Below are 13,685 nucleotides of genomic sequence, written 5' to 3'. Positions count from 1 at the left end.
GGCTGGGGGACTATGAGTAAACCCACTCCTGCCCTACGCCTCTCAAACTGGGCAACGCAAGAGTGAAAGAGAATCCAGCCCCTCTCAAGGAGATCAGTTCCAGAGCCTATATTGTGTGTTGAGGTGAACCCGACTATATCTAGACGGTACCTCTCAACCTCACGGACCAGCTCCTTTCCCACCAGAGATGTTACATTCCATGTTCCAAGAGCCAGTTTCAATAACCAAGTGTCAGAACGCCAGGGTCACTGTTCTCTGCTGCCACCCAATCCACATTGCACCAGACCTGGATAACTACTTCTCCCACGGGTGGTGGGCCCATGGGAGAATGGACCCATGCTGCTTCTTTGCACTAAGCCCGGCTGGACCCCATGAGTTAAAGTCCGACCACCAGGTGCTTGTTGAGGGGCCCCTCCACTAAGCCTGGCTCCAGGGTGGGGCCCCTGGTAACCCTACTCCAGGAAAGGGAAACTGTGTCCTTGTTGTTTGTTTTATCTGGGTCTTATACATCAATCTTTGTCTGTCCCATCACCTATGACCATTTTGCTTTGGGAGACGCTACCAGGGCCTATTGCCTCCAACAACATAGCTCCTAGGCTCACATATGCATGCAAACCCCTCCACCATGTTATGGTGGTGAGCCAGGGAGTGGTATTAACTTTTCCATGCATTGAAAATATCACATGTAATAGTGCCAATATATGGAGTGAATTTTGTGTCAAAAGTTCTATATTTAGCACAAAAAGTACACAAATATTTTTGGAAGATTATTTCTTTGTTGTAACAATGCTTCTTGGCAATATATCTTATACTGTTGGAAAGCCTGTTAATTTCCCTTTTAAATGGTGCCATATTTGTAAGGAACTTGCATTTGTGTGATGAGCAGTACAGCTGAGTATGTAGGTTGTGCCCATGAAAAAATAGCCAAATCTTCTCTGCCATTGCCAAACAGCTTATAATGCTGTTGCTATTGACACTTGTTTTGAGCTTCTGGTACCCCCAGGCGCTGCGAATCAGGTGCTTGAGCACTGGCCCTGCTACAATGATTTGTATGTGTGCTCCAAGAATCGCTATGCCACCTTTGACTGGATAGGGCCTGTGTGATAGGGCAACTTCAAGTGTTCTGCAAAACCAAGTTGTGGCATTGTTTGGAATGAGCCCTAGCACCATCTCCAAATTGAAGGCAAAGTTCCATATAACAGGGAATGTCAGAGATAGGCTGCAAAGTGGGACTCCCAAGAAGACGACACCCCAAGAAGCTTGTTTCCTCACCCTGTCAGCACTTGGGTACACTAGGCTGTCTACTACAGATTTGCAGTCAAGGTTTGCATAATGATATGCAAGACAGCTCTCTGCCCAGACAATCTGGAACAGACTGCACACAGCCAATCTCCAGTCTCATTGAGCTGCAAGGAGGCCTGCCATTCACCACCAGATCCGTTTGTGCTGGTGTCAGCAACACATGCATTGTGTAGTAAAATAATCATGCCCCACGTTGTGGCGGCAAATATTATATGTAGCAGAGTCAGGGATAATTAATTATTATTTGATGAATAATTATTTATATAATTCATTTTGTTAAGCTCCACGTTTGGGAGCCATTAAGTAATATGTAGTGTCTTTACCTGTACAATTTTAGCTTGAACATGTAGGTCATCATGTTGGATGATTTCACATATAGCAGAATTAGCTAGAATTAATTATTATTAATGAATTATGCTTATTACCCTGCTGTAGGTTCTTGGCACTTGTGCAAGAAAGGTGCACACACAAACAAATAACCAAGGTTTGGTTTTTATCACACAACTGGTTTATTAAATGCAATATCAAATAATGAATATTGATTATACATTCATATAATGAAATGGCAATTACAGCAATACATGAGGGAGTAGGGACATTAAAATATGAGGGAATTTCTCTATGATAATTACCCTAAATTCTAAAAAGGCTATAGTTTATCCCAGCAAAGCTTTCAGCATCAATCTCCTGAGCTATGAAATAAATCAAATCAAATCAAATTTATTTGTATAGCGTCTTTTACAACTGACATTGTCACAAAGCAGCTTCACAGTTTCAAAACAGAACATTTAAATCAAAGCCCAATGCAAGCAAGCCGAAGGCAAGGAAAAACTCCCTCGAGGGTGGAGGAAGAAACCTTGGGAGGAACCAAGACTCACAAAGGGGACCCGTCCTCCTCTGATCAAACTATAGATTGAATTTTAAATGATCACCAATGAAGTGTCATTATGCTACATAATAATAATAATAAGGTGAGCAGCTGGTCTGGTCTGCAGGAGAATCCAGCAAACAATCTTCCATCAGTGGGCTACCATTCTCTCAGAAAACAGTAAAACAGTAAAGGGAAGCAGTTAGTTTAGTTGAGTGCAGCAGAGAATAAGAGCATGTGAATATTTTCTTTAGTGTAGTGACGGATCTGACTGTAACAGACTGGGGGGAGGGAAACCAGAAGGAGCTCAGGCAAAGACATCCTTTTGCTCCAAGCAAGAGAAATTGTGAGCACATCATCCAGGTTTACCCTGATTCTCCATGTCCATGAGTTCCTGAAATCACAACCTTAAACTAGACAGAGGTTAGTTGCCAAAGGCTAAACTGAACAAGTGTGTTTTGAGCCTAGACTTACACATAGTGACTGTGTCTGCGTCCCGAACACTTGCTGGAAGATTGTTCCAGAGCTGAGGGGCTTTGTAGGAGAAGGCTTTCCCCCCCGCTGAAGTCTTATGAAATCTGGGTACTAGTAAGAGCCCGGCGCCCTGAGATCTGAGTAATCTTGGTGGTTCATAGTGTGTGATGAGGTCTTGCAAGTATTCAGGGGCGAGACCGTGTAAGGATTTATACGTGAGTAAAAAAATTTTGTAATCAATACGGAATTTAACTGGAAGCCAGTGAAGGGCCGATAAGACTGGGCTGATATGATCAAATTTTCTAGTTTTAGTGAGGACCCTGGCTGCAGCATTTTGAATTAACTGGAGTTTACTCAAGTTTCTGCTAGAGCATCCTGATAAAAGTGCATTGCAATAATCTAATCTTGATGTAATAAAAGCGTGAACTAATTTTTCCGCATCTGGGAGGGATAAGGAATTTCTTAACTTAGCGAGGTTCCGAAGATGTAGGAAAGCTGTTCTTGTAATGTTACCTATATGCTGATCAAATGATAGATCTGAATGAATTATAACACCCAGATTTTTAGCTGATGAGCTCGGGAGAACAGGGAAGTCAAAATTATGTATTAAGTCTGATACCTTATTTATAGCAGGTTTTGGACCTAGAAGGGGAACCTCGGTTTTGTCGCTGTTTAGCAGAAGGAAATTGAATGACATCCAATGCTTCACTTCTTTAACACAGTCCTCCATTTTCTTTAGTGTAGGTTTGCCATCTGGTTTGGCTGATATGTATAACTGTGTGTCATCTGCATAACTGTGGAAGGTAATGCCATGCCTGCTAATAACTCTGCCCAGTGACAGCATGTATAATATGAATAGTAAAGGTCCTAAAATGGAGCCTTGGGGAACTCCAAATCTCATTTTGGTATGAGTAGAAGAAACATTATTTACGTTTACAAACTGATAGCTGAGAGGTAAGAATTAAACCATGATAGGGCTGTTCCTGTTATTCCAACCATGTTTTTTAATCTTTCTAGCAGAATAGTATGATCAATTGTATCAAAAGCTGCACTGAGGTCTAGTAGAACTAGCATGGATACGCAGCCTCGATCAGAGGCGAGAAGAAGGTCGTTTTTTATCTTAACTAAAGCTGTTTCGGTGCTATGGTGTGGCCTAAAACCAGATTGAAATTTTTCATATATGTTATTCTTATGCAAGTATGACCTAAGTTGTTGGGCCACAACTTTTTCTAAGATCTTAGATATGAAGGGAAGGTTAGAGATTCTGTAATTGGATAGTACACTAAGATCAAGATTCGTTTTTTTGATCAGGGGTGATAAATGAAATCATGTGACCTTACGTATCCCTGGAGATGGACTGGGGATAGCTGGGAGCATGTCGCTGACGCAAGGTGCTTTCCGCAGACATGTCCATGCAGGTCTCTCCTGGGCCTTTGCTCAATAGGTCATTCTGAGGGTGCGTGTGGCTTTCTCCAACGCTGATCCTGAAGCTTTTGTCGTCACTTTGAGGGTCAGAGGTCTGAGGTCTCCTTCAATGGGTGTGGAATTGAATTTTTGCTGGAATAAACTACAGTCCTTTTAACTATAGTCTTCTACTAGAGATAAAATTTAAATAGAAATTCTGTTCTATCTGGACCATGCTTGAGGGGCCCAAGACTGGAGAGCTCTAGTGAGAGTGCCAGGGCTCTCCCTTAACTGACTACCCTAGTTGAGAAACATTGTCTGCTGGAAGCAGGAGAGAGACGTTCTTCAGCAAAGCTTTTTTTTCTTTACAAAAATTCTCAAAAAGTGTGTGCAAGTGTCATTTCGCGCCACTGGGTTTTTAATCAGAATTTAGAAAACCCGCCTTGAATACCTGATTGGTCCTCAGGAATTGAGGATTGGAGCACCTTTTGCTCCTGATTGGCTGTTTCCTTTACCTTGGTAGTGACATCACATAAAATTTATGACCCTTGACAAGAAAAAGACTTGAAGACGATCCCTGTTGAATGACTACTGTTAGAAATTCGGCATTTAAGAGTCAGGAGACTGGAGTCCGCGTTGACTGGAGTTTATTTACACATACACACACTGTAAAATGTAATAGGCGTGATGACTTAAATTGATTAGTAAACTTTACTTGGTTATGAAGATAATGCACTTCTTACTAGTTTTTTGTAAGTTACCGTTAATTGTAGAGAGAAAAAAACAATTAACTTATTGTCTTGAGTGCAGACAGCTTAAAACAATCAAGTAGTAATAAAGGCTGCGATGTGAGCATGCGCAGGACTCAACGCTCAGTCTCCCGCCCAGAACTGGTTTAATGGCTGGTGGATGACTTCGGTGGAGCCTGCTTTTGTCTTTTGAAGTAAGGTAAGTTGTCAAGCAAGCAGCAAATTTAAATGTATTTATTGTTTTTCATTTATTTAACGAAATAAAATTGTGTGACTTTATTTCTGAATACTCCCATAGCTCTATCTAGCTAGTCGTGGATGTGTTAGCTAGCATAAACGGGTTTAGCTATCATATCGTCGCACTTTAGAATATAAAACGAAAAATACACATTTTAAAGTTAAGTATAGTAGATTGCCTGTGAATAAGAAGATGCTGGAGTCTAGTCGGAGAATAAATTTAGCCAAATTTAAAGAAAAACTTCCCCCAGACTGTGTGAAGTTGGTCATTTTTTTAACTGCTTTAAAATTCTTTACAGACTAGATTCCAGCATCCGCTTATTCACATAAGATCTACTATATTTTAGGAAACAACTGAATATTGTACATCATAAAGCAAAACCATTTAAGCTCTCATATATGCGACTTAGTGATAGTAAATTCACTAAACGTTAGCCGCCTATAACTTGTTTACCCCCCGCCGTCCACCACTGATTAGAGTACGTTTAGAAACATTTTAGTTTCAATATTAAATTCAGTTTCAACAGCAGGTCTTATAGATATGCCAAGGGAAATAGACTGAGAAGACCTGTAAAGCTTAAGCTCAACGAGTTTCCATGGGGAGGTGCAACATTTATTCGCAACGTATTCAGAGTTATTCACAACGCAACGTGTATTCGTCCCGAATAGTTACTGTACGGGGGGTTCCACCTTAAAACTGGTTAGCCGCACTTCCAAAGTTCTCCTGTAATGTACGACCTGCGTCGCAATCACGGTCACGCGCAAGAAACTCATCTAACGGTTGCTGGCACTGGAAATCAGGCACGTGGGACCGTGTTTGGAGCACATGACTGTATGAAAGTCCAGTTGTGCTGTGAGCCGTTCCTTGCTGCTGAACGCAGGTCAGAATCCTCAGTACCAAACAAGTAATAAAGCAGTGCTGACAGTAACGGTCATCTGAACAGCTCAGTTTCTCTATAGCTTCATAGTGTGTAGATCAGATCATCTTATTTGGTAGAGTGTGTGTGACGCTTGCTCTGACAACCATCTTTAATATGTGCTGAGGGTACAGTTCAATCCTGTAGCTGAATAACACAGATCAGAACTGTATTAATACAGTTATTACTGAACTGTATTAATATGTTCATACTGCAGATTAGAGCTGAATACAAAACAGAAGGGTTGTTCTTTAATAATATAATAATTATTTTTTTATAATTAAATTACATATTAATTATTATAATTAATATAGTGAGTAAAATTGGATACAGACCATAAGTTGGTCTTATGAAAAATTTAGGAACCCCTGCCTTCAGCCATAAGATGCAAGTCATTGTGGATAAGAGCGTCTGCTAAATACTCTAAATGTAAAAGTAAATAAGCTGTTAGCAACATGCTAAGCTTAGCGCAAGCTAATTAGCGTCTGAAATGTAAATAAAAAGTTTAATTTTTAACTTTTATGTTGCTTTTTTTCCCTGAACTGCTAATTTTGTGTACTGGTGAAACAAGTGAAATGCTACTTTAAATTTTTTTATGACCTTGAATAGATATTTTTAAAAATATACATTCATATCAAAAAATGTTTTCACTAGCACTTTTAAAACATGCACATATCAAGGAATGTGTGACTAATCTACAAATTACAACACTACAAGTGGTACGTGTTTTAACCAAAACATTTTCTGTCCTTCTCAGAAGTGGATGTGGCAGTTGTTGGTGAGCTATTCACTGAAAAGCTGGTTTGAAGTTGGCCATATCACACTGAAGGTAAGATTGAACCTTTTAGAATTTCCGGACAAAAATTTGACCTAAACTATCATCAGATTTGCACAAGGGGGTCATACCACTGAAAATAAATGCTCAAATACAGTTGACACTTTATGTTAAATATATATTAGATCAATTTCTTTTTCTCACATTTGTTTTTTGGGTTCTCTTTATCTACTTTTAGGGCTTGTTTGAAAATCTAATAATGTTTTAGGTTATATTTATGCAGAAATATTGAAATATATAAAGGGTTCACAACTGCTTCAGCACCGCTGTATATTTTTATGCTGCTACATGTTGTTACATTTTAATGTTGCTTAATCTTGAAATTTGTTTTGTTCATTATCCATTTTTAGAAACCAGTGACAGCAATGCGCACCGTTGTACTACGAGGCCTACCTGTTCTACTTGGTGATGACCCCAGTAACTTCTATAACACCTGCTTCGTAAGTTCTCATAGTTGCATCTTAAAAGAGCACACAGACTTGTGGGGAAATTTACTTTGCGGTATCTTATGCGGTATGATTAATGTCGTATATATCCCTGTGAGTTCAGTACGAAGATGGGCATTGACTGCATGGTATCTGGGTGACACTACCAGCCTGGTTACAGTGAAGTGAGAGAAATACAGCTTGTATCTCCAAAATTAAGTTATTTAATTATATGCCTTGTATATTTATGATGAGATGAAAAGCAAGCAAACATAAGCAAGTTTTAAATGCATTTGAGGCATTTTGTGAGTCGCTCTGGATAAGAACATCTGCTAAAGGCTGTAAATGTAAATTTAATTGTAGGTACCTGGTAGTTCACCTGGTAGAGTAGTATCACATGTCAAAGCTGAGTCCATTCCAAAGCAGACAGGGTTTGATTTATAGGGGGCCCTTTGCTGCATGTTATTGCCTCTTTCTACCTATCCTGTATTTCTACTGTTACTATCAAATAAAGCAGAAATGCCCCTCAGACATCTTTTAGATGCATATGGAGATGGTGACATGTCTTCCTCACTTCACATATTCTCGGCCAGTAGCAACACGCGTATGATAAATTAGCCTTATTACAACTAAAGGCTTTAAATATAAAGCAAGATTTTTTAAGTGTACGTCAATAATTAAATTCAAACAAATTATAACAATATAGTGACTTGCTAGTGAAAATGCATCAAAATTTGCCATTTTTTTTAATTTATCAATTTTTACTGGAGACATAAACTCCCACAGAACCATGACTACACCTTTTAACATGCAGTGTTGTCCTCATGTGGAGCTGTGTCCATAAAAAAAAAAAAAAAAAAAAAAAACAAAATTAAATGTTCACAAACGACTCAAACTCAAAATCAGATACAGCCAACTGAACAATTTGCAGAAGCGCCCCTGAAACTCCATTCTTCTTTACTTTTCAAAACATAGTTTGTATGCTTTGTGAGGAGCAGATTTTCAGCCCTGTCTTAAATGATTCCATCATCTTATGTGGTGTATTGGTCATAACATAAGTGTCCAAATGTTTTGCTTTTTGTCTTGTTTATTTATGTCGCATTTGGTGTGTAATGCCCTTAACACTGCTTAACTCTGCACTGCTGAGCTAAACTGTGCTAAGCTTATGACAACTTCATGGGAAAGGCTGGAAGGCTGTATAGGCAGGGTAGTTTATATTTTGAGAAATGGCCATGCCTATCAACATTTCCCTGATATAATGTTATTTTTTGTTTGTTTTTTATAAAGGATTCTGACAGTGATGAGGCCTGGGCACAAGTGTCTGTTGGGGTGCTGACTGTCATCAGTGAAGATATGCCTTCCTCTCCAAATCATCTCCACCTTGACTCAGTGTCTACTGCCATCATTGTTGAGGGAGGTATTGTAATGGACAATCTACAGAATCTCAAGCCTCTTGTTTGGGTTGGCATATGCTTTGCACTTAGATTACCCTAAAGTCATGAAAAACATGTTCAATTTCATTCAAAGAGTGAAGCTTGGGACAGAACAAACTTCCACCTAAGCTGCAAACTCTTAAAAATCTCCCGTTGAGTTAAATGGCTAATCAAGTTTGAGTCTAGGACAGCTCACTTAAGTGGATTCTTTTTTTTTCTAATGTTGATTAAACTAAATTAAGGCTCTCCTTTCAAATTTATGTTTGTCTGTATATGTTAATTTTGTAGTTTTATTTTATTTATTGAATTGCTGACATGTATGTACACATCTTGTCATCTTGTAAAAACAATGCCAATCCAATTTTAAGCCTTTGTTCTTATTCTAAAAAATAAAAATAAATAAAAACACGTATAATTGAACTTTAAAATCTCAGTACCTTGATTTATTGTGTAAATGGGCTTATTTTAAAGTGAACGGAATCTGCTTTTCATTCATGTTTAATGGATGTATAAGTACTTAAGTTACACAAGTAATACTTACTTGGTCTTTTTAAGGCAATCGGTTTACATGGTACAAGTAATTCAGATTGCTGTTCAAGTAAACACAACTGACAAATTCTAAGTTGCAGAAAATGTCACTGTAGTTAGCCCAACTTTGATTAATGAGTTATTTTGAATATACACATAGTACATTTTAATTGAAATTATTTAGCTGTTTGAAATAGTAATTCTGAGTAGGCTATACTAAATCTGAAGTACATATGAAACATATTATTAAGTAGTATATACAGTTTTTTAAGTTAAATAAACCGAAGTGTAAGTAAACTATACTAAATAAGCATTTGTTCATACAAGATACAGTCCCTATTCCAATTTACTTTTTTTTTTAAGGCAATCGGTTTGCATGCTTTTTTTATGTAAGGTTAACTAATTAGAATTTACAGTGCAGGATCATGTATGAGTAAAGCTGGATGATCTCAGTCTATCTCAGGATGATCTGAAGTTTGAAAACTGGAGGTTCAGAGGTTTCCTTCACATGCATGCAGAAAAGCACGGGCACAGCTTGGTCATCAGTTTGTCACTAGTTCAGTCTATAGCCAGTTCATTCTGTACCCAATCCAGTCTGTTCTCAGTCCAGTCTGTGACTGTTGCCAGTCCAGTCTGTTCTCAGTCCAGTCTGGTCCCGATCCAGTCTGACACCAAATATTTTAGAAGGGCCTTATAGACATTGGTGAAATGGGGCAAGGGTATAGGAGGAAGAAGAGGAGTGAGAGGAGGGTTACGTAGAATGAGGGTGATGAAGAATATGGTAATTGGGAGAGGAGTAAGAGGCAGAATAAGAATGAGAGGTGGGGTAAGTGTGAAGAGGAGGTGTGAGGCAGGAAAGAGGGAAAAGGTGAGAGAGGATGGAAATCGGGAGGGGTAGGAGAAAGAATAGGTGTGAGAGGAGGGGTACGTGTGATAAGGGTGATGGTCAAAGAAAGATCAGTTTCTATCACGACCCCAAGGTTTTGAATCATACTTTTGCAATATAAAAGATTATATGTTAACACAAAGTAATATCGTTAAGACAAATCATCCATCCATCCATTATCTGTAACCGCTTATCCAATTTAGGTTCGCGGGGGGTCCAGAGCCCACCTGGAATCATCGGGTGCAAGGCAGGAATACACCCTGGAGGGGACGCCAGTCCTTCACAGGGCAACACAGACACACTCACATTGTGTGTGTGTTTTTGGACTGTGGGAGGAAACCGGAGCACCCGGAGGAAACCCACGCGGACAACACACCAACTCCTCACAGACAGTCACCCGGAGCGGGAATCGAACCCACAACCTCCAGGCCCCTGAAGCTGTGTGACTGCGACACTACCTGCTGCGCCACCGTGCCGCCCTTAAGACAAATCATGTCTTACATAATTCTTAACCAAATAACACACAGAGTATGTGGCTACCTTGGTTCTACATAAGATGATATAAAAAGGTGATTTAAAACATATGTAAATTCCACCCCTTTTGATGGTCTAAATGGAATTCATTTCACAAAGTGGTACACATATGTAACTTCAAACTGTTTTAAAACAATGGGAATTAAGGTTTAATTCTATAGTTTGATATATTTTTAATTAAGCAGTTTTACACAGAGCATAAACGTATCCTTGGAAGTTTCTCCCAAAAGATTCCTCTCTTGACCCTAGGACCTTGGGTCATAAACAGTCCTGGAGTGAGGTTTTACGACTCTGCTCTGGGTCGTCTCACATTCCCATCTGCTTGCGTGATCAGAAGAGAGACTGAGAGTAGAGAAAGGTCTTTCTGCATATTAAGATAACTTTCGGCATATTAAGTCCCCAAAAAGTATATCTTTTATTAAAAATTAATAATCTGTTAATCTCCACTACAATAAGGATCAAATAACAGCAAAGAGTAATAAGGTAACCAAGTTACTTTTAAAATATACTTTTGATGTATTTTTTGTTTATTTTATTCACAACATACTCTCTGCTCTTTATTCTAAACATTTTGCTTGCAAATTTATTTTTGCTTTTTTAGAAATTTTGACAAAAAATTCACTCCGTACCAATATTTCATACTAAACTAGCTTAAGTCCTACAAATTATTTATTTGATTTAATTTACCATATTAAAAATACAGTCCTCCTTGCCCTTGACCTGAGACAGGCCAGTTGGTGCAAAGTACAGAAAATAACTTAGTATTTAAACTTTATGCAGAAAATTTATTGTAAACAAAATACAGAACCATTGTCAAGTTAAGACCTAAACCCAGTGAGCTCTCCACAAGAGACCATGGTGTCAAAAGCTGGCTTAATTTCTAGATCCAAGACTGTAAACCAATGCAGGTATTATACAATGGATTGCAGAAAATCATTTACCGCTACATTGAAGCTGTCCATGTACTGCAATGTGCTCTGCCCCCCAGAGTATGTTAGCCATATAAATGTAATTAACATTCTGATTAACTTTCTCTTTTTTAGCCACCAATGCCACAATACAAATGACTGAGAACATGGCCAATGCAGGTGCAAACTGTATAATGGTAGTGACACCATGCTTTTACCGGGGTCAAATGAGTAGCAGTGCTCTTATTCACCACTATACTCAGGTAAGTTATATCTAACAATGGGGGTTTTGTTGTGTCCTCTGTTTATATGGGACTAGATTGTAAACACTCTCGCGTTTAGGAACAGCTCATATATTGGGTGCTATTCAGTGCTGTGCATTAAAACTCACCCTAGACTTCCTCCTAGAAAGTGACAAATGATGCTAGTTGGAGCCTTTTAAAATGTTTATTTAGTTGTCCTTTGTCCAGAAAGTGTTGGTGCCTTGTCTTATGTATGATGACCTATAGTAAAGTGTTAAAGAACTGCCCTCTGTATATTGAGTAGGCTAGAGAAATGTCTTAATTTAAAACAAACATTAGGCATTAAGTAATGTTAGTTTTTTTCAGTTCCTTTGTGTTTCTGTTATTTAAATTGAATTGCTTCCCCACTGTTGCATGCCTAGAATTGCCAATATTTTACACAGTACCTGATACAGATTAACAAACCTAAATGAGAAATATTCTGAATTTTCCCCCCTCTTTACACTGCATAGTTAAAACAAAAGGTTTGGCTGCCTGAAACTTTGGTCCAATTCTTCAAAGATGTTTTGTTCTTTGACCAAGGCAATAAAATCAATTTCTGTAACATGTCAGATTCTCATAATAACCCAAAAAAGTGCAGCGTTTTAACCACAAAGAGCTGTGAAAAAAGGTGCTCTGACAACAAATGAAGTTGCTGATAAAGCTAGTATGAGTGGGGTCTCAGATCTACCCAATACAGACTTGGTTCTTACAGAGAATACATCTGTTGAATTGTGGTTGAATACTATAGACATTTGTCTTAACATGATTTTGCCATATTTCAACTATGGAAGGTACACTCAGAAAAACAGTGTAAATAGTGGTGTTAAAGGAGAGGTGTATATATACGGGTGCTGGTCATTATATTAGAATATGATGAAAAAGTTGATTTATTTCAGTAATTTCATTCAAAAAGTGAAACTTGTATATTATACTCATTCATTAGACACAGACTGATATATTTGAAGTGTTTTATTTTAATTAATCTCTGAATATAGAGTTGTTACAACACAGTTGTAAAATCTACAATTAAAACAGAATACGGTGCAATTATCTTCCCTAATTAAATGAATATGTACCAAAAGCAGGCTTGACAAAGCTGAAACAGAATCTTTGTGGATGAGGATACTAATGACAAGCAAAAGCCACAATGCTCTCTTCCTAGACGACAACTGTGGTACAGTTTCAACAGAAGGATGACCATCTTGAATGATGTTCCACACAACTTGTTCAATTTCTCTAAGAAATTCTCTATTTCACTAGAGCAAGCTCACAGCGCTCAATTCCCTGCACCTGCCTCAGGTTCTCTGACGAGTATATTTGTCCATATTTGTTTTATTTGTTGATATACATACAGACAATTCTGAAAGCTGTGGCATGCACACACTTTTAAAAATAAAGGTTCTACAAAAGTTTCTTTGAGCAATGCCATAGAAAAACTTGATGTGAGAGTGTGATGAACCCTTTAAAGGTTTAAATAGATTTCCCTTGATCTTAAGGGTCTTTACCAAATTAAAAGTTGGTGAAAAAAATATTGGTTGTCTGAATAAATTAATATCCCTAATTTGGCATAGTGGTTAAAGCTGCAGGTGTATCTCAGTGAATTACAATATCATCAAAATATTATTTTATTTCAGTAATTCAATTTTAAAAAGTTACACTCATGTAGATTCATCACAAAAAGAGTGATATATTTCAAGTGTTTATTTATTTTAATGTTGATGATTATGGCTTACAGCCAGTGAAAACCCAAAATTCTATCTCAGAAAGTTAGAATACTATATAATACCAATTAAAAATATTATTATTATTATTATTACAGAAATGTTGGCCTACTGAAAAGTATGTACAGTATATGCACTCGATACTTGGTCAGGGCTTCTTTTGCATGAATTACTACATCA

At 38.0% G+C, this 13,685-nt stretch overlaps 1 protein-coding gene across 1 annotated transcript in view; it reads left to right on the top strand.

Annotated features, from left to right (window-relative positions):
* The window catches only part of LOC136679548 (4-hydroxy-2-oxoglutarate aldolase, mitochondrial-like), a 126,481-nt gene that overhangs the window by 86,018 nt on the left and 26,778 nt on the right, over positions 1-13,685 (top strand). The window contains exon 4 of the mRNA XM_066658144.1: positions 11,636-11,763. Within this exon, the coding sequence (XP_066514241.1) occupies positions 11,636-11,763 (128 nt within the window). The remainder of the gene's footprint in view (positions 1-11,635; positions 11,764-13,685) is intronic.

Source organism: Hoplias malabaricus, chromosome Y, assembly GCF_029633855.1.
Source record: "Hoplias malabaricus isolate fHopMal1 chromosome Y, fHopMal1.hap1, whole genome shotgun sequence".
NCBI lineage: Eukaryota > Metazoa > Chordata > Actinopteri > Characiformes > Erythrinidae > Hoplias > Hoplias malabaricus.
This window is presented reverse-complemented; position numbering and strand designations above follow the sequence as displayed.